General features: G+C 41.1%; 1 protein-coding gene across 1 annotated transcript; it reads left to right on the top strand.

Moving 5' to 3' along the window:
* Window positions 1-7313: 7313 nt before the first annotated feature.
* On the top strand, window positions 7314-16995 carry mtfp1 (mitochondrial fission process 1). The gene is made up of 4 exons (XM_084935265.1): window positions 7314-7478; window positions 12056-12183; window positions 13482-13714; window positions 15167-16995. Exons 1-4 carry the CDS (start codon window positions 7409-7411, stop codon window positions 15231-15233), a joined length of 498 nt encoding a protein of 165 aa, XP_084791391.1. The 5' UTR covers window positions 7314-7408; the 3' UTR covers window positions 15234-16995.
* Window positions 16996-24611: the final 7616 nt, after the last annotated feature.

Raw genomic sequence — 24611 nt, 5'->3', positions numbered from 1 at the left:
GAATTCTGGGACACGGCTTCTTCTTCTTCGGGGTTTAACGGCAGCTGGCATCCTTGTACATGCAGTGCTGCCATCTTCTGTTTCAGTCCGTTATTACACTCTTAAATCCTACTACTTATTCCTGCGTCTTTTGGGATCTTACAAAGCTTCAAACGACGCGTCGACTATTAAATTAGTCGTCGACGATTTTGATAGTCGACGTAATCGTGACTAGTCGACTAATCGTGGCAGCCCTACTAATAACATGATTTTGCTGTGGATGCTGTTCAAGGATTAACATGATTGATGTGTTCTGTTATTTTCTGTCTGTTAGTGCAATTCTCGAGAAGATGGGCCTGCAGGGGAGAATCACCCCTTTGCGGGCCCCCCCAAAATGGGACAAGATAAAAAAAAAAAAAGTACAGTAGTATTCAAATATGTATTTTTAACTATAAATTATTAAACTTATGTAACCTGTACTGTTGCTGTTTTTGTCTACTGCCACTTCTGATTTGCTCTGCCTTTAGGATTGCAAGTATCGAGGGTTAGGCGAGGGAGTGAGTGGGAAGCCCACTGCTGCTACATGGCAGTCTTTACCCTTATGAATGAGGTGTTAGGACAGGGGCCCTCTACCAGGCCTCCAGTCCTAATTGCCTCCATCCAGGAGGACACTCCAGGGCCCAGTTCAGCAGTGGGAAACCAAGTGCAGGATCAGGAAGAGGAGGAGGGCCAGCTGGAGCCAAGGGAAAAGAGAAAGGACAGGGAGGATGAATTGTTTGATTTGATCAGAAAGGATATGGGATTGCAGAGGGAAATGGAGGAAAGAAGAGCAGAGGAAGCAAGAGTGAGACTGGACAGGCTGTTTGGCTTGTTGAAAAATAAAACGTATAAAATAATTGTAAATGCTTGAACTTTATTTGCATTATTTTTTTCCCACTATGTACAACATAAATAACATTGATTCAATTATTAAAACGTGTAAACATAAGTACACCACTGAGAAAACCCCCCCAAAAAAAACAAAAAAAAAAAAAAAAAAAAAACAACAACACACACACACACACACAACAGGATTATTAACCAAAGTCCAGGATTAACCAGAGTTTCCCAGTAAGCATGGTTACTTCTAACCAGGCCTGAACTTTGGCTGAGCAGGAAGTCTCTGGTCTTGGTCCAGCACATTCAGAAGGAGGTGCCACAAGTGAAACCTCCTTGGTTTGTGTCCCCAGCTAGTAAGTGGAGCATCATATAGGGTGGTCTCCAGATGGTGTTTAGGGAAGCTTGTTTCCACAGTCCACTGCATCATCTTGGTTTGCAGGGCTGATGTAATCGATGGCTGCCATGTCACTAAGATGCATTCAAAAAGATGCAAAACAAAGTGGTGCAAACAATGCTGTTAATAAAGATATAACAAGTAATATTCTAGCACTTTAAAAATTCACTACAAACAGAATACTTGCCTGTTAACAATAATCATGGTCCAGGGGTACCTCCTCCAGGGCAGACAGTCAACAGATGGTTGGTACTGCCAGAGCACCACTGACTGCCTCTAAACTACTCTCCCCCTCTTCTGGCACATCTGCTTTGGGCTCATCCTCCAGGGCCAAGACGTCACCAGCACTGAGGCAGATGTTATGCAGAATAGGACATGCTGTTATGACCTGCAACAGATTTGTTTTGTTTTGTTTTTTTAAAATAAGGTGTTTATACACGTACATAAACTAAAGTTCTCATTATTTTATTTTAGTTATTCAGAAAACACTGGCACTATATTCTAATGACTTACATGAGGTACAAAGGTTTGGTGCACCTCCAACTCTTGAAGAAAGATGGCCTGGAATCTCATCTTCATCATTCCAAAAGCACGTTCTAGCCAGTGTTTAAGTAATAATAATAATAATAATAATACATTTTATTTGAGGGCGCCTTTCAAAAACCCAAGGTCACCTTACAAAGAACAAAATTAATAAAAAGGAGCAATAGTCGTAAAATACATAAAGTAAAAATTGTAAAACAGAACTTGACAACAGATAAAATCACCACTAAGGTGAATAAGCCAGTTTGAACAGATGTGTTTTTAGATGTGACTTAAATACGGGAAGAGAGTCTATATTTCTTATGGGTGGAGGAAGAGAGTTCCAGAGCCGAAGAGCAGAGCGACTGAAGGCTCTGTTCCCCATAGTGTTAAGACGTGCAGACGGAACAATAAGATGAATAGCAGATAGGGATCTGAGAGGGCGGGAAATAGTGGCGACATGAAGCAGGTCATTTTAAAGTTTATCCTGGCTTCTATTGGCAACCGGTGACGCTGCTGAAGAACTGGGGTAATATGAGCTCTTGACGGAGTGCAAGTTATGACCCGAGCTGCAGAATTTTGATGAAGTTGGAGTTTATGAAGGGACCTTTTAGGGAGACCAAATAAGAGGGAATTGCAGTAATCGGTACAGGACGTAATAAGACTATGGACAAGGATGGCAGCAGCATGGGGAGTAAGGAAGGGACGGAGTCGGTTAATATTACGTAAGTGGCAATATGCAGACCAGGTTATGTAATTAATGTGAGACTGGAATGAAAGAGTATTATCAAGTATGACACCCAGACTCTTAACCTGAGGGAGGGAAGGGTGGGAGAACTTTCAATGTTAATGGAAAAACTGTGGGATTTGGTTAAGATAGTGGCTGTACCAACAAGTAAAACTTCAGTTTCATTACTGTTAAGTTTAAGAAAACTGGAGGAGAACCAAGATCGAATCTCGATAAGTCAGTTTGAGAGGGATGAATTGGGTTTAGAAGAAATGTAGAGCTGGGTGTCATCGGCATAACAGTGAAAAATTGATATTATATTTTCGGAAAATATATGCCCAAGAGGGAGCATGAAAATAATGAATAAAAGAGGCCCTAATACTGAACCTTGGGGCACACCAGCAGAAATAGGATAGAGACTTGAAGAGTGGGATTTAAATTGGATAAACTGAGTGCAGTCTGAGAGATATGAGGTGAACCAGGCAAGGTTAAAGTTAAAAACATTAAAATAATACAGCTAAAATCCAATGGCCTCAGCCACGAAGATAAGATCCCATAAAAGTCCAAACGGCTCAGAAACCGGCAGAATCGTCGCTGTCCTGTCTGCCTCTTCGTTCTGGTGCCAACTAAAAAGGAGAGGGGGCAGCGGCAGTCACCATTCTTTGTATCTCACCGGAGATTTATCTTAGATGGGATTGATCGGGACTTACCCCGGATGGGCAGAGCTCCTAACTCTGCCCGCCACTGTGCTGTGCTTCACACGCGTAGCCATGGTCTCGCCGTCCCAGGGACATAAGGCACCATCCCGCTGCCTCTGATTGGTCCCAGGTGTGTCAGGTTAATGATCAGGAGGGACGGTGGAATGGGCACCCCCCCGGAACAAATCACATATTAGAAAACGAAAAGCATGCAGTAACCCCACAAAATAAAACACTACAAGCTAATAAAAGATCAAAGAATAAAACACAGCACTACATGCAAGGAAATAAAAACACCAAGTTAAACTTGTCCATTCCACCCTGTAACAAATAGAAACCTGCAAATATTGCGAAAACAAGTCAAAACAGGGTTGCGCCTTAGATACTTGATTCAAATTGTTGTCAGCAACTGAAAAAATTATAATAAAAATAATGATAATAACAATAATAACAGGTGAGCAGCGGCAGCCAGGCGCACCAGCATTCACTCAACCGGAAGTCCTGACAAAAGTCCTGTCATTAGCTGTTTCCGTGTCCAAACGCGGCAGCCACCAACCATCAGCTACCTCGTCATCTCTCCTCTCTCCTGTCCTGCCAGGCCCTCTTATTGGGCCTCTGTGACCTCCCAGGTGTGCTAAGTTAGTAATCAGGGAAGGGTGGAGTCTCTCCAGGACAAGTTAACAAAAAATACAATAACAACATGCAATAAAACTATAAGAAGAAAACACTGTACAATATTAAAAGATAAAAACTACAGCAACACATGCAAAATAAAAACACTTAAAGTTAAACTTGTCCATTCCACCCCGTGACAACTATACTGCTGCATAGGCTGGGCTGTACTTACTTGTAAGGTTTTAAAAACTGAGCTTTAAAATGATTAGTGGTAATAAAAACCAAGAGAGGCCGACAGTGATCACTGGCTTTTTTTAGGGGCTTGTTCAGATTGAATAGAACAAGATACAAAGCATTAGAACATGTTCAAAATTACAACAGCCTTGATGAATGCAGAGTAGTTTAGACCTGGAAGCAGGGTTCATATGTCACTTAAAGACCGGATAATAGAGCGTGCCATGGAATGATGAGTTGAAGCGCACAGGCTCCCACACCTTGGACTGGCCTCTTGTAGGGAGTAATTAGGGGGAGCTGATGTTGGAGACATGGGTACCCTCCATCTGCGGGGATGAAATGCCCTGGAGGAGGGTAACGGGCCTGCCTGTACAGTGGGCTGTTGCGGAGCACCCTGGAGTCATGCACTGACCCAGGCCGGCCCACATATGTATCAAGGAAGCGTCACAAACTGCCTGTAGGTTTATTGATGGGAACAATTGTCTGTTCCTGTAGCAGGCTTGATGCAGACATGACAGCTGTCAATTGCACCAGCTGCTTTCAAAAAGGCTCTGTGTCTTGCTAGCCCTGCAAACCCATGAGACACGACTTCTAGGTCGTGCAGATCAGGGGTCTGAGGGAGGGGGATGACCTGATGGCGAATAGCCACCACCTCCTCTGGGACCCTGTGGATGATGTGATGAACAGTGGAATGAGGTATTGCAAACACTCTGGAAACAACTCTGTAGGCTGCTCCATTTGCCAGCCAGAAAAGAAAAACAAAGACCTCAAATGTTGCACCACAACCATGTGTCTGATCCTGTTTAATCAGATTCAGCAGCACTTTCCGAGACTCCCTGGCTCAGGCGAAAATCAGGTCTAGTGTCCTCATTGTTAAAAAACCTGTCCAGGACAGCTCTGTAGTTAATAAAAAGATTAGAAAGAGAGCCATTAGAGTTTCAGCATCCATCATTTCCCACTGTTACCAATGGGGAGCGGTGGTAAGGTTGGGAACAGCTGGTGACGCAAATCTGAAGGCTAGACCGTCCCATTTCACAGCCTCACCCGGCCTGTGCAGCCCATGAATTGGGACACACAGAGTGCTCATTGATCTGCCTCTCTGACTGCTGTGTGTGCTCCCAACACGGGGGAAAGATGCAGAACTACTTGTTGCTTAAGGCTGTTTTTTATATACCCCTACCCTAATTGAGCTGTGAAATGGCTTAAAAAATTAGGTTTCAACTAAAGAAGCTAACATGCAGCCTATATTCCTCTAAAAAAATTTAGAACCCAGTAAAATTGTTCTTGTACAATACTAATCTTAGAAAAAAACAAGATAACATAAAACATGCTAAAACTTGATGCTACATGTAGTTAATTTTGGTGCTAGCTAAGCAGTATACGGGACACAAGACAATGCCTTCAAACTGTGAAAATTGGCTAAGTCCAACATTCCCATCAAAATTTGGACTAGCTATAATATGATATATGATATATCAGCTGTTATGCTATACTATCACTGAAACAGCAAACTTTGTGAAAAAAACAAAACAAACACTTCTCATTCTCTAAACGTTTGGCCACAGCTGTAGATTACACTATCAGTGCTTGTTCACTCTTGTCAATAATTACATTTCTAAATTCTCTTTGTGCTGTTACAGGTAAACAATATCCAATATTTTATCTAAATGACTGCTTTGTCTTTGAAAAGGTGAAGAGCCTGAGGCCGGTGACAGTCCAGTTCCACTCCAAGTACATCCTTACGGTGGCTCACAGGACAAGGCTACATTCCTGTCCTGCCAGAAGAGAAAAGAAACTTCAGAGACTTCATGCAGTTCAACCACACCTGTCATATTCCGTACGGTGTTCATGCAGTTTTCTACCCAGTCATGTTTAGAGGCATGATCAGCCAGCCAGACATCTGGGTGATCATCTGGAATAAACAAAAAACTAAAGAAGACATATGTTACTTCATCTTTTATCTTTATTATTATTATTAGTATTATTATTAGTATTATTATTAGTATTATTATTAGTATTATTATTTTGCATTTTTCATTGTTAGGCATTAGGTTTATTGCCTTTTAAATCATTTTAAAAATTTTAGTAGTCCTTGCCAACTTCTTTACCTATTCCATGTTACTGTGCTAGCTTGTGAGCATCAAATTGGGGTTGGGAGTGGAACAGACAGTAAGGAAATCCAAAGTGCCATTAAAACCAGGAGAGGTTCTTACATTTCAGAAAAAGGGATTATTAAAAAGTATTCAAAAGAAATGTCCTCAGTGCCATATGTGATTTAGGAACCCTACAGAGCATTTTGCAAAGTAACACATTCTTATGATTTGACCCTCTTATGGGCCAAGCTACAGCTGTCAGGGATGGTGATGTAGGTACAGAGCATGTGAGAGTGTGGTCAAGTAAATGTCTCTTGTCTAGATGTCTAGATGAAGGCACGAGGGGATCAATGGCAAGGCGTAGAGATTAAGTATGTTCAGTCTTCAGTGGACATTCCATTTCTAGCACAAAAGCACATGTAAAGGTTAGTAGATTTAGGAGGTGAACAGGTGACCTGACAACTTCTGCCTGTGTTTATGTGTGTTTGTGTGTGTCCTTTTGTCTTCTTTCCCTTTTCTGTTCCCATGTCCTCCTAATGTGTGACAAAGCCCTGGGGTAGAAGCAGCTTTTTAGTCTGTTTTTTCAGGTTTTAATGGTCCAATATCTCTTCCCTGAAGGTAAACAGGTGGTGTCCTGGGTGTGGGGAGTCTTTGCATATACTGGCTTTCCATTTAAGGCAGCCAGCATACACAGCAGGTCTGTGCTTGTAAATTTATGAACAATACTTAATTAAGAAAAAAACAGGCAGCTTGGTAACCTTGATTGGCTATAAATTGCTAATGATTATTATATGCCCACTATACCCAATTATAAGTGTTGAGGTCAATGTGTGACACCCCCCAACCCCTATGTAACTTGTGAGTAGTTTCAAACTAGATTTCTGTTATTACTACTGCACACATGCAGTACCTTTACGGCCCACATTTTGGGAAACACTGCCACGTTTGTAGGTTCTTAGTCATCCAGGTCATGATAACCTGCAGACCCTTTTCCAATAGTACCTACTGGGATCGATACGCCTACCTCGAATGGTTTTCCATTACAAATGACGCCGCTGTCGGTGGCATACAGTCTGACTATGTCACATTTTATTACCTTCTGCGATCGCTTGGAAAATCCTGAAAACCTACACTGTAATATGTTGCTGCCGCCCTGTGTTGGCTCGCAGGCACAGCAGATTGGTCGGCGGAGTGGATGTTGTGAAGGAGACCACGCCCCCTCTCAGAGTTTGGCAGCGGGGGATGGTGTGAAGGAAGGCAGGAAACCATGGATCCCACTAAAGAACAGCTGGAGAAAACGGTGGACATTTATCGAGATACGTGGGTCCGCTTCCTGGGTATGTGTTGTGTAATTGGTTTCTGGTTACTTGCGCTAAATTCACTGCCAGGACAGAGTGTGGACCAAATGCTAGCTAGCTCGGAGTTAGCAAAGGCAGCTAACCACTCTCCTCAATATCTATTTATAGTAAAGTTGCCTGTTCAAGGTCGTTTTATTACTGCATGGTATAATTTTGAAGCATTGAAGGTATGCTCGGCAGTGTCGCGGTTTTGTTTCCACACTGTTATGTAAGACGCAGTGCGCTACTAACTCCACGGCGTGTAGTTGTCCCGGTTAGCCCTTAAAATCACTCAGTGAAGGCAGTTGACAAGCAAGTTGAGACAGTGACTCAACCACTGAGAAACGGCCAGGCGTGATCCTATGAAAGGTTAGTGTATTTCTCCCTTTACTTCCCCATCTCTACCAGCTATTACAGCGAGGGAGGGCGCGAGCAGCAACCAGTCCTGAAGGGCATCAACTCTGCAGCTGTTCCCACAGGTTACATGCCTCCTCAGCTTTCATAACATATACTAGGCAGCAGTAACACGGTAGTAGCAGTGTGTATGCGGCGTAATGTGCATTCCTGTCATTTTTGTATGTGTCAATATGCCGCAACAGTGAAAGCACCTACATGTTAATTCAGCTGCAATAATGATCTTATTACGATGTGTGCCGGTATTCATGTGGATGCTACTTTGACTTGAACTTAAAAGCACTGAAGGTCAAGCATGCCACTCATGGCAAAAGCAGTCCTCCACCTGACAAAAACCTCGAACGTGAATAACAGAGGCGGATACTGTCCCAGCGTCCAGATTCCCCAAGCTCCCAACGTGAACGGCCAGAGTAACCTGCTGGACACAAAGGATCTGCTGATAATTTCCTGGTGACAAAATACAGGACACCCCCTGAGGTCAGGTCCGAGCTGTTTTGGCAGCACAAGGGTGACCTAAAAATATTAACCATCAGTTTTTTGTTTTCCAGCTATATTATTCTGTACATTAAGAAACATTACACATTTCTACATGAAATTATTATTAATATTACATGTCTCCATACTGCGATGAAATTGCCAGGTGGTGGTTATCCAACTCAAACTTAACTGATCTTAATTATAACAAAATAATCAGTTAAATTAGTAGGAAGATCCATTAATGACCTTTGAGATTACCTAAATTCCTTACGTTTGGTTGTTTTAGAGATATTTTGAGCATGTTACCACAAAGTATTGAATGGTGCACTTTTTTCCCCCCAAATCAAAGTGTTTTGGCAGTGAAACACGGGAGGCTATTTATTGGTGGATGGCATTAGAAGAGACAGTGGCTTGTCTGATGTGCTTGTAGATTAAAACCAACTTACTTTTATAATCTGATGCTAATAAATAATGCAGCAGAATTGCCCCGTTGCGTACGTGAGCACTCACTAATTGTTCATGGAAATCTCTAAACGTCACTTTTATCACCCACGTCCTGCTATCTTTTTCAGCATTTGTGGTCCTTATCTCTGCTGCTTATCTTATCTTGTGAGCACATAAAACACACCCAATCTCTCTAACTAACGTTCCTGTCTTGCTGGGCAAACAGCAGTCATGGCATATTTTCTTATTAGACAGTGCTTTCTTAGATTACCTCATCAGTACATTTGATGGCATGCACTGTAGAAAAGAAGGGCTCTTATCTTTTGGTTAATGTTACTCTCACCTTCTGGTCCAAATCCAGTAGCTGATCTGGACAGTAACAGTCAAATATTTAAAATGAAAGTGTACCATGTGATGAAATCTGGGACTTTGGGACGTAGCCATGATTACTGCTGTGTAGCATCCCCCCCTTCTTGTAACAATAGTCCATAAATGTCTGGGAACTGAGGTCAGTTGCTTGACTTTTGGGAGAGGAATATTGTTCTGTCCTTGTCTGATATAGGACTCTAGATGCTCAGCAGTCCTGGGTAGGGATGGGTACCGGTATCCGGTGCCATGATGGCACCGGTTCTGTCAAAAACAGTAGTAACCAGACCGAAAAGCAGCGCACATTTCGGTGCTTTATTTCGGTGCTTTATTTCGGTGCTTTTTTTTTTCCTGAGCTGTAATACACTTTAGATTCTAGCCAATCATTTTACGTTTCCGAGGATAGTAGGCGGGTCCAGGTACGTACGTTCTTTTAGAGCAGAGCTACAGATTAAAAATGCCCAAGGCGAAGCGGTCAAAAGTCTGGCTGTACTTCACAGCAAAATATGCAAACTCAGCAGCCTGCAACAAGTGCTTTAAGGTGATACTGTCAAAGGAGGTAACACCTCAAATCCGATAAAACACCTGGCAACGCATAGCGTTTTTTTTTAAAGCCTAGAAATGCGCCGTATTTAATAGCTTGCTGCGAGACCTCACACCGTGCACATCTACTGCGGGTGTGGTGCCTGTTATCGGACGCGGAGTTTGCAACATCCCCCAAAAACCCGAAGAGGAGAGTCCTGGCCCCTAGCCCTGCCAGTGTAGCAGAATTGATGACAGATGATGGCAGCAGCAGCCGTTCTTCTCTGCGTGAGTAGCGTAATGTTGTTCGTGTATAATTTACGTTGAGTAGGCTAACCACGTTATTACATTAATGCATGTAAGGTGAACTAGCAAATATCATCATAGCTACATGCAGCTGTCTTCTTGTTTGATGGCAGATGCTCCCTTCACCCTGGCCAAAAAGGCTAAAATGACCAAAGAAAAAGTGGAAAACGGTTAAACATGAGAGGTTTTTGGACAAAGTTTGTGTTTTTTCCATTGTTTAAGCACTGCTTCCAGCCAAGAATGATACCATATATGCGCCATAGTTGCAGAAAAGGCTAACATTGTTATCTTTTTACAAAAAAACAGCTGAACATGAGAGGTTTTTGGACCAATTTTGTGTTCTCCATTCTTTAAGCACCGGTTTGAGCACCGTTTAAGCACCGGCACCGTTTCAAAAGTACCAGTTTGGCACCGGTATCGGGTAAAACCTAAACGATACCCATCCCTAGTCCTGGGTCTCCTTTGCTGTATTTTTCGTTTCATGATGCATTAATTGTCTTTTCAGTTGGAAGAAAATCTGGACTGCAGGCAGGCCAGTTCAGCACCTGGACTATTTGACTATGAAGCCATTCTGCTGTAATAGACACAGTTTGTGGTTTAGTGTAGTCCTGCTGAAGTATGCAAGCACTGTCTGGATGGGAGCATGTTGCTCTAAAACCTTTCAGCATTGGTAATGCTTTTCCAGATGTGCCAGCTGCCAGTTCTATAGGCAGTAATGTACCCCCATACCATAAGAGATGCATGCTCTTGAACTGTGTGCTGATGCTGAAGTCAAATGGTCTCTCTCCCCTTTAAACCTTAGGAGACAGAGTCAAAGCAGCCATTCTTAATTTAAACCTTGGCAAAATACACAGAGATGAGTTGTGAAAAATGACAGTTTGAGTTATTTTTTAGATATCTCACTGCAGTCTCAGTGTGTCTCCTTGCACCTGTGCCTCAGCAATAAGTCCTGGATTGTCAAAAAGGTCATTTTCAGTTTGGGTAAGTGGAGGAAGTAGTAGGAAAGCAAATTTAGTAGGTGGAACAGGTTAAGAAGGTGGAATTGTGTTGATATTGTCAAAAAAACAAAACCCAAAACAACCTTGAAATGACTGAAAACCAGTGTGAGCTATGTTAAAAGCTGCAGCCAAACCAATTGTGCATATACTTGAAGTGTTGCAGTTCTTGTTTAGCCTGATTTTTATTTCTATTATGATGTGATCACTGTCGGGTGTGTTTGGAACTGGTTCAGACCGCAAGGCATTTATTCCTCCAGTTCAGCAACTTTTGCCATGGCTGGTTTTTGTAGAAGGTCATCTTGTGGCCTACGTTCTTTGTGAAAACACCAATTGTAACATTATAAGATCCATGATGTTTGCCTATACTTCAATCAATCGCTTGGTATTCGGTAACCTCTGTCTTTTGTATACAGTTGCTGCTACTCTGACTGCTCTTTCTTTTAGTTTTATGTGACTTGTGGTCGAGACAAAAACAAGCACTACATCGTGTATACTCAGACTATTTTTGATTACATGTGATTTAGCTGATTTTTGATGTGTTAAAACACAAAGCTTGTGACAGACATGTTGGCAGTGCTTGAACAGTAGCTTCAGTTTTGCCCGCAGTACCCTTGATGTAATCATAGAGCAGCAGCAGAATTTGACTCCACCACGCTCCACTGGTTCTGTTGTCACTGAACCAAAGATAATGCTTCTGTGTGACTGGTGTTAATTGCACCAGTGATGTTCATGTACTATGGGATATGGCGCAGGTGACTTCTTAATAAAAGATCTAGGAAGTGTAAGTTATTCCACCATCATTGGAATGGAAATGGAAAGAGATACAACTGTTTATTAGCCCCTTCGTTTCAGGATTTGTATCCTGTCCTGCGATCTAGCTTATAAATAAATACTGCAGAGATCCTCTACTTTGAATATCATAAATTCTTTATTATTATGAATAAAAGTTTAGAACTGTTAATTAGCTTTCTGCTCTGGAGCTTCAGCACCTGATAGGCTATTGTGTATGTAAAGCAGACTTAGAATGCATTTATATCTCTGTTCCCACAGGGTATGCCAACGAAGTCGGGGAGGCCTTTCGTGCTCTTGTGCCAGTGAGCTTGGTATGGGGCAGCTATGCTGTGGCCACTGCATATGTTACTGCTGATGCCGTGGACAAAGGGAAGAAAGCAGCTGTGGTAAGATATTGCCATTAGTTTATTGTATCTTCATTAATAAACCTTATAGGGTACATTTTCATTTTTATGTAACAAGGAAAGGGTTTAAATACATCTTAGCTTTTAGTGACTTTAAGTTGAATTCTAATTCGTTTTCCCCCTTGCTGAGATTCATTTGTGTTTGTCTGACCTTGATATTTACCAACTACCAGGTGTACATTGCAAGTTTGTGTGTAAAAAAAACAACCCCTAGTCACATGTGCTCAGGATCCAGCATGGTACTTTAGATGTGCAAAGGTCTGTACAGGCTTGCAACTAGCTGTGAAAATGAATGTAAATTCGCTCATGTTCTCCAATAATCCAGAACACAACACTTTCTTTCCTGTATTTACTTTTATTCCTCCCGCCCCAGACACATCTGGCCAATAAGCAGACTGGACATTCTCACTTGGTTTGTAGTAACACATGTTAGGTTGATTGGAGTTCCCTTGGATTTTTCTGTGTGAACAGAAACCAAACCATGGAGAAAAGCTACAAGTTTGCAAACTCATCATCTAAATTGGACCATAATAAATGAACCATAGGTGTGAAAACGACCTTAGTTGATCCGAGATCACTGGAATGGATTTGATCTTGAGACATGGTACTTTATAAGTGTTTTTATTTGAACAGTTTGACTTTTACATACTAAAACTGGCAAGTAAATATATATGTTTTTAATGGGTTATAAACCCCACAAGTGTCCACTATCTGAAAGGATCATAAAGAAACACAGACATGTTTCTATTTTCCTCTTATTGTTCTTTCTTTGTATTCTTTTTTCTTCTTGAACTTCAAGGCAAAAAATTCTGAAATTTGTCCCACTGATTTGCTAAACCAAACTTGGGACATAGACTTGGCGCACCTTTTTTTTTTCCTCTTATAACCATTTGGCACAGCTGTAAGCAAACATTTACTATCTCAATAAATGTCTATGTGTCATGATGTCAACCTAATACGAGATTTAGGGAGACTGTGCATTCCTTGTAACACCTCATAGTTGCAACTGCAAAATTGAATTTGATCATAGTTTAAAATAAATGAATGGAAACTTTTTTTTTCTTCATTTTTTGCAAAAGGTGGTACAAGTGATCTTCAGACTAAAAGAGAATGCATTTTTCATATTGCTGCTTGTAGCTTTTGGTTCAATTGAAAGGTCCAGCTAAACTTGCTTATCCCCTTCACTGCTTCTTGAAACTTTCATCATTAACTGTGTTTAAAACCTGACCACAACAGTTGTGACAACCCTCATTTTTCCAAATATCCAACTGTGTCTCAAGGCCCATGGGGACAACCCAGGGAGGACAACAAGGGTTGCTGTGGCAGTGGTGGACACATTTGTGTGGCAGGCTCTTGCATCCGTGATCATCCCAGGATTTACCATTAACCGTGTGTGTGCCGCGTCGCTGTACCTGTTAGGAAGGACCACGAGGTGGCCCTTACCTGTCCGCAAGTGGACCACCACTGCTATAGGTCTCTCTACAATCCCCTTCATCATCACTCCAATAGACAGGTAAGCACAAGTTACAGTATATTCACTCACTCATCCAAATCATTGAATTCAATGGCACTTCCTGTTCCAACATGACTGCATACCAGTGCACAAAGCAAGGTCCATAAAACATGGATCTTCCAACACCTCACAAGTGGGCTTGTGGAAGAATAATAAACGCACTCCTAACCTTGTGGATAGCCTTCCCGGAGTGACATCATATTAAATCCTATTAAAGCCTGTGTTGTATATGTTTAAATAGATTATTTTTAACATGATTTTTCAAATTTTTCAACTGTAACACATTTAGTGGCTCAGCAGTATTATGTCTTCATGGGATTTGTCTTTCCCTAACAAATGTCCTATTCACTGCTACTTAAATAAAGGATAAAATATACAGGGCCCAGGTGTTTTGAGACATGTGAGACACATGAAAGAAGAAATGCATTGCTTGTTTTTTCATGGGAGTAGAATAATGCAAGATGTATTCCTTAAAATACCTAAAAAACAAGCAAAAAATACAAAAAAAAAGTCATGCTAACAATTCAGAAATATTTGTAAAAATGACACCTAATTAGTTTAAAGCTTTTAGTTTAAAGAGCTGAAATGTTTTATATCATCCCTTGTTGATGAAGCCTGAAAAGTTTACACCACCCTAAGCACAATGTATAGTGGTCATTAATAAAAAAAAAAAAAGAGGAATATTAATTGGTGATTAATTTTATCCCAAAGTTTGGGGAATTTCTTTGTTACAACCAAAACATTAAACACAAAGTTAAAAAAAAAAAAAAAAAAGAGCCTTAAATAGCCATCTATTTTCTGATAGTTACTTGGTCTCGGGTGCAGCAGTCTAAGCGGAGTTGCTCACACCAACTCTCCGAGGCCACCACCTCCAGGAGGATCCTCAGGTGGACATGCCTGAAACACCTCATCTAGCATACGGGAGCCATCCTGGCCAGATTCCACCACAACCTTAACTTCCCCCCGTAGGTGCAGAGGAGCACCACTCTGGTCTGAGTCCCTCCCCAACTAATGTCTTCAGCTTGTCTATAATGAAAGAGTCCCTCCACTTGTAAGGGCAATCTCATCCTTTCTGACACTACCCAGGTTGATTCCCCAAATAAAGAACTTGATTAAAACAGAAAAAATAGATTAACATAAAGGAAAGGATCTCATTAGTAAAAACCTAAATAAAATACAGCAGAACAGAATAAGAATCTCAGTAAGTTAAAAAAAAAAAGCAGATAAAATAAGAGAGGTTATTTATTTAAAATATGGGTGCTGCACAATATTACATGTACAACTACCTTCCCTTTATAAGCAAATTCAGCCGCTATCACTCACTGATAAAACGTTGCATAACAGCAGCCGTTGAAAGCAGAAGTGTTCTTTGCAGCACTTCTGCTTTAGGAAATGGAACCAGAAATAATTTCATGGTAAATAAAAGCATTTTCACTCCCATGTTCTCTGCAGGTCAGTGGATTACCTGCTGGACTCCAGCCTTCGGAAGGTCTACGGTGATGAAGAGAAGCACAAATAAGGAGGGATCACGGAGGACAGACTGTCCCCCTTCTAACTGAGCAGGAGTCCAGTCTGTCTGTGCAGACCATTGCTGATGTGTAAAGAAGGGATCCATGAAATGAGATTAGTCCACAGTTAGTCAGATAAACTATAATACTGTAGTTTTTTTTTTTAATTGCAGAACTATGAAATGTACTACATTAGTTAAGATAGATAAGAAGTGAAAACTGACTGTGTGAAATATCCCTTTTGGGGAATTTAAAACTCTCAGGGGCGATCTGGGTGGTGACAGCAAAATATTTAAATGGGTATGATGGGTTAAAAAAGTACTTTACATAGTACAGTGAACCTCTGCTCTTTGGGAGCGGTATACATATATATATTTTACCATACTCCTGATATCTTATAGAGACACAGCACAATGTGAACTGTTACTCTGAGGCTTCACTTGCTGTATTTATTAGCCATATTCAGCGGTACTGTAATGACAGGCCAAAAAGCCATTCTGTTATTCATTGCCAACTTAAAGTTTGACTTTGTTTTTGTCCTTTTTTGAAAGGGTTTTCTTACTTGGAAGGTTAGTGAAAGCATTCTTTACAAGCATCTGTGTATACAGTACCAGAGCAGTGTGGACTACAGTGTAATTTACTGCAGTCTGAAGATGTTAGATCTATAACTACATGTCTCTCTGGCACCAAGAGTGTTGATTCCTGTAGGCCTCAGATTAAACTGATTGATCAGACTTTGAATGATCACTGTCCAAAGGGCCAGTTTAATAGATTTGCTAAAAACTTTTTAAGTGATTCAGAAATATGCAGATACTCTGTGCTTATAAGCAGTTCTTTGAGATGTCAAGAGACGTGTGCTGAATCTCATGCTGAACTATGCAAGGGAAAAAGTAACTTGCCAGTAAATGGACATCGTTTTCCCGTCTCGTGAGTGCGCACAAATTTTGATGAAAATGTAGCGCGATACTTTGATTAGATGTCACTTTTTTTTAGCTGAAACACTGAGGTAAAGGCCATCAGCAATAACCTTTGTTTAACATGTTTGTGTCACGCTGTTTTATTTTTGTCAGTGAGGGAAAAGCCTGTGATGTTTCACGTGGTGACACAAAGAAGTGATGCCAGTCACAAGATCACCTAAGCACTGCTTTGTTTTGTTTGAGGGGGGGTTTCCATTAAAACACATACTCAAATCTCCAGGATGTGCAGTATTTAATGTTATCATCTTACTGTAAGCACGTTTACTTTGTGGTGTTTTTCAGCCTGATTTTAGTCTTATTTTCATTTGTAATAGCAGGAAGCGTAGAGGCTCTGAAGTCTGCTTGCAGTTAATGTACCGATCAGCTGTGCTAAACGGAATCGGGACACTTGAATGACATATTGATGTCATCAATTACACCAGTGCTTTTCCTGCTGTGACATGTCAAAATGCCTGCCTTGATTAGAAAGTGTACCGGTGCCACCCTTGTGAAAATGCTCTTATTCAGTTTCAACATTTCCGATTTGCATGCTGCAAAAAAGGAGGGGGGGGGGGTTCTTTAAAATGTATGTGTGACTTGTGTGACTGTGTGTTACAAGCGGGAATAATGAGTCACAGTTTCAGCCTTAACTGACAAAAAAATAAAAGGTCAAACCTCAAACTTTCGTTTACTGTAGTTCACAACATGGAGTGTGACGAATGTTAAAGCTCCATTCATTAGAGTGGATATCTGATATTAAGCAGTCCTGTTATTCTGTACCAAAGCTGTAACGGAATAAATGATCTGTGTCTGTTCATGGTTTGTTTCAGCGATCGCTTTAATCTCATCACACCTGCTTCTCAAGTTATTTATATTTATGGCTTTAACGTTCTCCGAGTATCCACCTCTGAACTTCAGACAAAATATTGGATTTTACGATGCACTTCCTGGAAGAACACTCTTCTCTGCTGTTTCAAGTGGCAGCATAACAACTTGCTCTTTGTGTGGTCAATTTCTGTTTGACTGACTGTCACTTTCTGATGAAAGAGGTGTAGTTTAACCACTGAAATGGGGGCTCTCTAAAGGACGCCAAAGCAGGCGATTTGAGAGCTCAGTTGCTGTAATTTGCCTTGATTGAGTCAGGACAACACAGCTGATGTCACTTCTGTAGATAAGGTGGCTGCATTAAAAAAGCCAAGGGAAAGCTGGTTGTGAGCTTCTGTGATCATGTTTGTGCTTTGGTGTGTGTTTTTGGCCCTTTTGGCCATGCCTGGTGGTCATTCAGGTAAGAAAACAGCAGCATGCGTCTACTGTTGGGTCAGGATCTGATAAATTGGCTTATATTTTTGAGTATCTACTTGCAGCCATGCTTCAGTACACCCAGGAAGAGTGGCTTATCACTGAGAATCCACAGTATGTTGATGCTGATGGACAGTTTCTAGCAGTCCAGGATGGCATGCCTGAAAGTTCATCAGAAGTTGCCGGAACACTGGAAGCCAAGGACCAGATGAAATCAGCTACCCCAGAACAATTTCTTGTGAGGGAACAAGGTGGGTTGAGGTTTCATACCTTTTAACACGATCGCTAACAGCATTAATCATGACCTCTTTTGGTCATCCTGCACACTAAAGATTTGATTTGTGACACTTCTGCTTTGTTAGACTTCAAAAAAGCCGAAGGATCAGCAGTGTGGAAAATTGCCCTGGTAGTAGCCATCCTGCTGGTGTCTGTAGTGGGATTGCTGAGCACGGCCTACTACCTGTGTGTCTGGAGAGGAGGCAGAATCTACTATCAGGCTCAGAAGGAGGGTTATGCTTAAATAAAGGAAATGTTTTGTAGTAACTCCCACAAGTCCTTGTCTAATTTCAATTGTTTGTGGATTATGTGAGGATGTTTGCAACACGCTGCTCTGTTTTGTAAGTCATACCTGATTCGGTGTTACTTGTTCATACTAGGTGCCTAAAAAAAAAAAAAAAAAAAAAAAAAAAAAAAGGCAGTGATGAAGTCTATAAAAAGCAATGTGATTACATATAATGAAAGTGATATGGTGGTCCCCAAACCACTGTCTGCTCTTTTCAGGCTCTAAAAATCATTCTTTAGCCCACATGCTGCACATGTTTAATCGTCACCATGTGTCACCTGCAGATGCCACTTTGTTAGGTACACTTTAACTGCTTGTCAACTGAGCTACTTTCAGCTGCTGCGAGACTGTGATACCCTCATGTTGGTCTTCAAGAGTATTTCCGATAACTTGACGAATCTATGCCATGAAAACTTGCAGCAATTCTTGCTAAGCACTGGGCCTCCTACTTTACATTTCTGTACCACAATTTAATGAAAGGAACAAAAAATAGAACCTGCAAGATATTTGTAAACCTGAACTTGGGTTTTTATGTAAGCACTACAGCTCCAATGCCAATTCTGTAACACGTGCACAAGGCGGGCATCTCCACAGCGATACTATTCAACTGTAATGAACTACGGCATCTCGAGAGAAGCCTTTTCAGACCACAACTGAGCATTTACATTTATTTAAAAAAAAAAAAAAGTCACTTGTTGTGCATCTTGCAGCCACTGGGTGTCATCACTAACACAATTTTTGGATAAGGCTCGAGCTGTTTAACTATAAGAACTGCTTCTGCACAATTGCAGTCATGCTGTTGCACTGAGCTTATACTCTGTTACATATGGCAATGTCTGAACCTCAGACATTTTCTGTTGTGCTGCATGTCCATAAGCCTCATGACTCCAAGTCTGGCTTTAAGTGCTTTGTGTTTATGCACCGTTAAAGCCTAATTTAAATTTTTTTTTATTTTTTTTAATTTAACACAAACATTGCTTCTGCCTCTATTAAGATCTTTGTGAATAATGTGTTTGCTGGCCAGCAGAGACAAAAACGCCCATTCTTGTAGAGGACAAATTGGTCATTGTGTAAATGAGCTTAGGCAGTCTCGTGCCAACATGCCTCAAGGTGCTGTACATCTTGAATGCCTTAATAAAATCTACCTGACCTGTGTTTTCTTTTGCGACCATCAATCTTCCATTACTAAAGCCCTCCTCTTTGCAAACTCTACTTAATGTTCTTGTTGGCTGCCTTTGGCAAACAATTTTGTCTTCATAAGAATTAATCTTGATCAGAATTATGGCAGAGGTGGATGGCAGGCTGTTGGCAAAAACTGTGTACTGCTACAAGTAAAGAGTAATGTTTTAATTCGGTGTCAAGCAGCAAAGCTCACGTCAAATCCACAAACATAAGTCCCCTTTGAGCAATATCAGGTGGCATTAGGGGGCCCATGGAGACAAAACACTGATGAATTGAATTAATCTCCCCCGCTGTGATGGATGGGCCTGTTCACAGGGGGCTGGAAAAGGGGAGCATTGTTCATCTGTCACTCCAATTGCCATGTCCCTCTATGATTTGTGCCTGGGTTACGAAGGCCACAAGTGGCCAAAAGACCTGCCTTTCTCCTTCTCACATGTCTCAGTGTGTGTGTGTGTGTGTTTTCTCTCCATGATTTCCCAGCCTTTCATTTGCTCCTCTACACCCCCATAACCTACTCTGATATCCACGCAGTCTGAAGCAAAAAAACTTGAATGCCATGAGTGTTGTTTTTTTGTTTTGATTTGTTTTTTAATATATATCAGATAAAACTCACATTCGGTGGTGCACTTTATTAAGGCTAAAAAGCTGTTCTTTATACTCCAAATGTTGCTCAAGTTTTAACTTCTGTGCTCTTTGGCAGTACAGTGCCGTGAAAAAGTATTTGTCCAAGCTAAGTATTTTGGACGTGTCACATTTAACTGCTTCATATGGTCAAACAAGTGTTAATATAAGACAAAAATAGCATGAGTCAATACAAAATGCAGTTTCTAAATGATGATTTAAACAGAAGCTATCTAAACCAACTTGGGCCTACGTGGGAAAAAGTATTTGCCCTTCCCCTGCTGAATCATAAATTAGCTATAATTAACCACTTTTTTTTTTTTTTTCTTCGACAGCTGAGTTCAATGTCACTGCCGCACCCCGCCCTGATTACCATCAAACCTCACTTAAATAGAACCTGTCTGACAAAGTGAGGCACACGAAAAGGTCTCAAAGAGCAACACATCATGCCATGATCTAAACAACAGCTATTGACTAATTATGCTACTTTCATGCAATTCCTGTAAAAATATATACTGAAGCTAGATGAAGCCCAGAGTTTCCGAAACGAACACATTTTATCTCCCCTTTAGGCCAGCTTCATTCCTCTCATAAACAGAAGGTAACAGGCAAATATAAATTATGTCAGGCATTAGAAAGACATCTAAAAATTTACAGCATCTTTACTTTACATGTACACTACGCGACTTTTGCTACGAGGTAAAACTCAAACTCTTTTGCTTGGTGCGTGCTCTCTGAGCTTATGTGCATTATTACGTTCCATTGAAATATGAGTTGAAAGCAGAGATAGTGGTGTTATGCCTTCATTTCTTGTCATAACGTCTTCCCTAATCCCCTTTTCCTGCTTTAACTGTACAGTCCATGTAAGTACAAAGTGGAAGAGTATGAGTACCTTTTTTGGCCCTCTTGTCTTCAAAAAAAAACAACTTTTTTTTCTTGCTTTGACCTTGTGCCTCAGAGCCTCAGATTGGCTTTGCTGAGCTCCTCATGATCCCATATTAAAAAACATTGTATTGACAGTAAGGCGTGCGACTTTCCCTCTTTTGGGATGCACAAGGCACATAACCTGTTTGAACTTAAACTTGAACGCTGCCAAGGCCGCCATCTTGGCTCAGAGCTTTCACTCTGTGTGGTTTCTCTAAAGCGCTTGCCCCTTGAAAAGCAGCTGCTTAAGGCTCCGATGTTTGAAGCCCATTCACTGGACAAAGCTTAGATGTGTTCACAGGTTTTATGCTACATGTGGATAACAAACTAAAATCCAATCAGCTGCTGGTTGATATCTGGTGCCTGCGAGCAGACTGTGCTGCTGAGTGCTATGAAACACTCAGTAGGTGGACTGGAGTTAAAGCAGCAGTCATGCCCAATAAAGCCTGAAAGTGAGGGTGTCGGTTTAGCTCACTGGCTGGAGCAGATGACCCATGTGCCATAAGGCTATTGCAGAGGCCCAGGTGTGAATCTGCCCCAGGCTGTTTCCTGCTCTCTCTCTCTCCCAGCTTTTGTCTTAAATCTAAACTGTCCTGTCATAATAAAGGGTAAAAAGCCCCAAATAAGAAGAGGGAAAAAGGATGCTGATGTATTGTTGTGGTATGTGTGTGTGCGTTGAGCTTGAAAAAGTTAGAAAACTACAATAAGATGCTATGGAAAGCATGAGCTTCTTGTTTAGTGAATGATGATATAGGTTTCAATCAACAAGATAATTAAGGTTTTAGAGCTACACTGCATAAGATCTAGAAGTGGTGGGGTTGGAAGCCTTTTACAAGTCTGTCCATGCATGTTGCACAGCACATATTTACTGCTGACTTCTCTTGAGTTAGGGCATGTCTACTAATTGGAAGGTTGGTGGTTTGATCCCCGGCTGCTCTGGTTTGTATGCCAAAGTATCGTTACGCAAGAGTGAAAAAAAAACCCAGCCCGTTTACCATAGCCAGTCAACCAAATTTCACAGAAATAGCTCCCTTTAAAACCACATTTATTAAATTCATGATGATTTCTCTGAACACCAGAAATATCCTGTGTTTTTTCATTTGACTCTCAGATAAAAGGGCAGGAAAAAAGTCTGTTCTCTTTAAGATAAAATCAACTAAAACGAATGGACAAAATTAAAATGATTAGAACTGGGCCATAATTATATCCCACTACTGGTAAAAGCATTTAAAAAAAAGCCTAAAAAGTGGTGGTTGCCACACAACTCGGTCTCTTTCACTCTCTCTCACAAATGCACACACGCGGTTCTTAGTGCCCCCCTTTTAGTGAAGGACTATGTTTGTGGAAAGGCCATTTTAAGGGCACCAACTGAAATGTTTAACGTTCGCCGGTCGATTTATTGAGGTCAGGGGAAGGCTACGTTTTGAAAAATAGAAGAGCGGGTCGTGTTTGGATTGATTTTCATGAATGATTTTATGCTGTGAGCAAAAGAGAAACAAAAGACAATCACAGCACATCAAATCACGGCCACAAAAGAAAATAAGGGGAGGTGACATAAAAAATGAAGGCCACGGCCAGAGCCGTGTCACTGAGCGTTAAGCTAATAAATATCAGTTTGTTTCTTGGAAATGTGAAGACAAAGAGCGTGAAGAACTCTGCTGGATTAAGCTGTTACAAGTGTTGAAGGGGGGAACAAGGGGGTATTAGCACATTGTTGCTATTGTGTAGTTGCTGATTTATTTTCAACTTGAAAATAAAGTCCAAAGAGAGTATTTGATTTGAAAATGTGGGGTGAAATAATAATAGCAATCAACACTAAATCATTTAAAAAAAAACAAAAAAACATCAGATATTACAGCTAGGAAATCTATATGGTGTCATTAAAAGACCTACATTCTGCTATATGCAGGGAAATAAGGGTCTTCATTTTGATAAATGATGACAACACTGCCTTTTGTTCATGTGGTTCAGTATTTATTCCGACTAGTATTGGTATTGGCTCAATACTAGCACAACAGAACTGCTACGTTGTTTCTATCCTCTACGTTCAGCATAGCTCGCTTAATTGTTTTAAATAAATTATTACCTTTTTGGAAATGGAAAAAATACACCTCAAAGACACACTGTGAAATCTGCCTGCACCTTTTTCTGTTGGCCGTCACGTCTATTTTATTTATAGCTTATGACACATTTAAAAGAACAGAAGTTGATCCAAAGTGCTTTAGAAACAGACGCGTTACATTCCAGGTCTCTAACAAACCCAGTTTCAAAACACATGAAAAGCTAAAAGGTGTTTTGTCGACTTATTGTTGTGGAAAGTAAAACTCACAGTTATTTAGTCATCATTGAAAGCTGTTCAGAATTTGCAAGTTGATGATATGATTCATCTCATAAGTCATGACACACTCCTTGCCCCCACGTTAGCCTCCTTTATAGGTTAAGAATATTGGTTTTGGTATCAGTGATACTGGTCCTGTATGTACTTGGTATCAGTGTTGCCAAGCACTACCGTGTGATACAGTCTGTGTGCTCTGTATGCTGGCAGAGCTCTCTCTCGTTCTCTCTTTGTGAAATGAATTAGGAGAACATGAAAACTGAGCAGACCTTCAGCGATACATTATGTATGAGAGCGCTTGAAGACTCCTGCTGAATTCTGTTCAGGTGGCATCAGAGGGTGCAGCCAAGTGGAAATGTTGCCGTGGTCACTTCAAATCCACTATCTGTGGTAATCTTTCTACATGAAAGAGCCACACATGACTCCAGCCATACTTTTCCACAACGAAACCACGTTTCTATAGTGGCCGCTGAGGATTAAATGCCTCGCTCTAACCTCCGGGCTATCTTCTACCCTGCATAACTTTGCAGCTGCTATTTGCAATGTAAATTAAAATCTATATTTTGTTTACCGTCTCGCACTTGTGTGTGCTAATCACCTTCTCTGCATCGTTAGAGGCTCGCTGCGTACACCCTGTGCAGCGGTGAGTGTGACAGCTCGACGTAATTCTAAAAATCAGATAACCTACCATATGATTCCTCATCTTCTGTTGTTGCGCGATAACATCTAATTTCCCCATCTCTTGAGTCATCTTACAAAGACATCATCTGCTCATCGTGAAATCAATATGCTGCGGAAACACCATTACAACAGTCTTCACAGCGTGCTTGAGTGAATCACTCGAGATCTGAGATGAAAAACGCACACACGCAGGTACACAAATACACCGTCTCCTGTGTCCTTGCATATAATAAGAATAATTCGACTTTCGGTGTGTAATTTAAGTTTGTCGCGTTGCACATTCAGAAAAAAAGGTAATCAGGAGATCGGCACCGGTATCAGGATGAATTATGGTGGGTTCATAGGGGACAGAGAGATGTTGTTGGTGAAAGGCACAGTGCTGCCTTTAGTAGTAGGAAAAAAATCAAAATAAAACAGAAAAATATTAAAACATGCAGGCAGTGCTGTCCCCTCACTGCAAAAAAGTGGGTTTAAGAGACAAGCAGGGCAGGTAGGGCCGCTCTGTTTCCTCACATGTAGATGCTTCCACAGTCCAAAGTCCCGCACATGAGGACAAATTAAAGGAAAAACAGGAATAAACTGCATGGGTAAGATGATGAGACCCAGAGTACTTTAATGGGGTTTGGCTCTGATTCCAAAGTTCCTGGAAGTCTAGCGGAGGGAGAACGAGGATCACTCTCATGAAAGACATTCCCTCATTTGGTGCTTTGATGGATGGTGGTAGACAGCGCTGTCTGACGCATCAGGCTAAAATCTCCCATGGACATTCAGCTGGGTTGCATAAGATCCACATCATATTAATGCTCATCAAACCATTCGGTGACTCCTC

This window comes from Perissodus microlepis, chromosome 7, assembly GCF_051167445.1.
Source record: "Perissodus microlepis isolate ML-2025 ecotype Zambia chromosome 7, ASM5116744v1, whole genome shotgun sequence".
In the NCBI taxonomy this organism is placed as follows: Eukaryota; Metazoa; Chordata; class Actinopteri; order Cichliformes; family Cichlidae; genus Perissodus; species Perissodus microlepis.
This window is presented reverse-complemented; position numbering and strand designations above follow the sequence as displayed.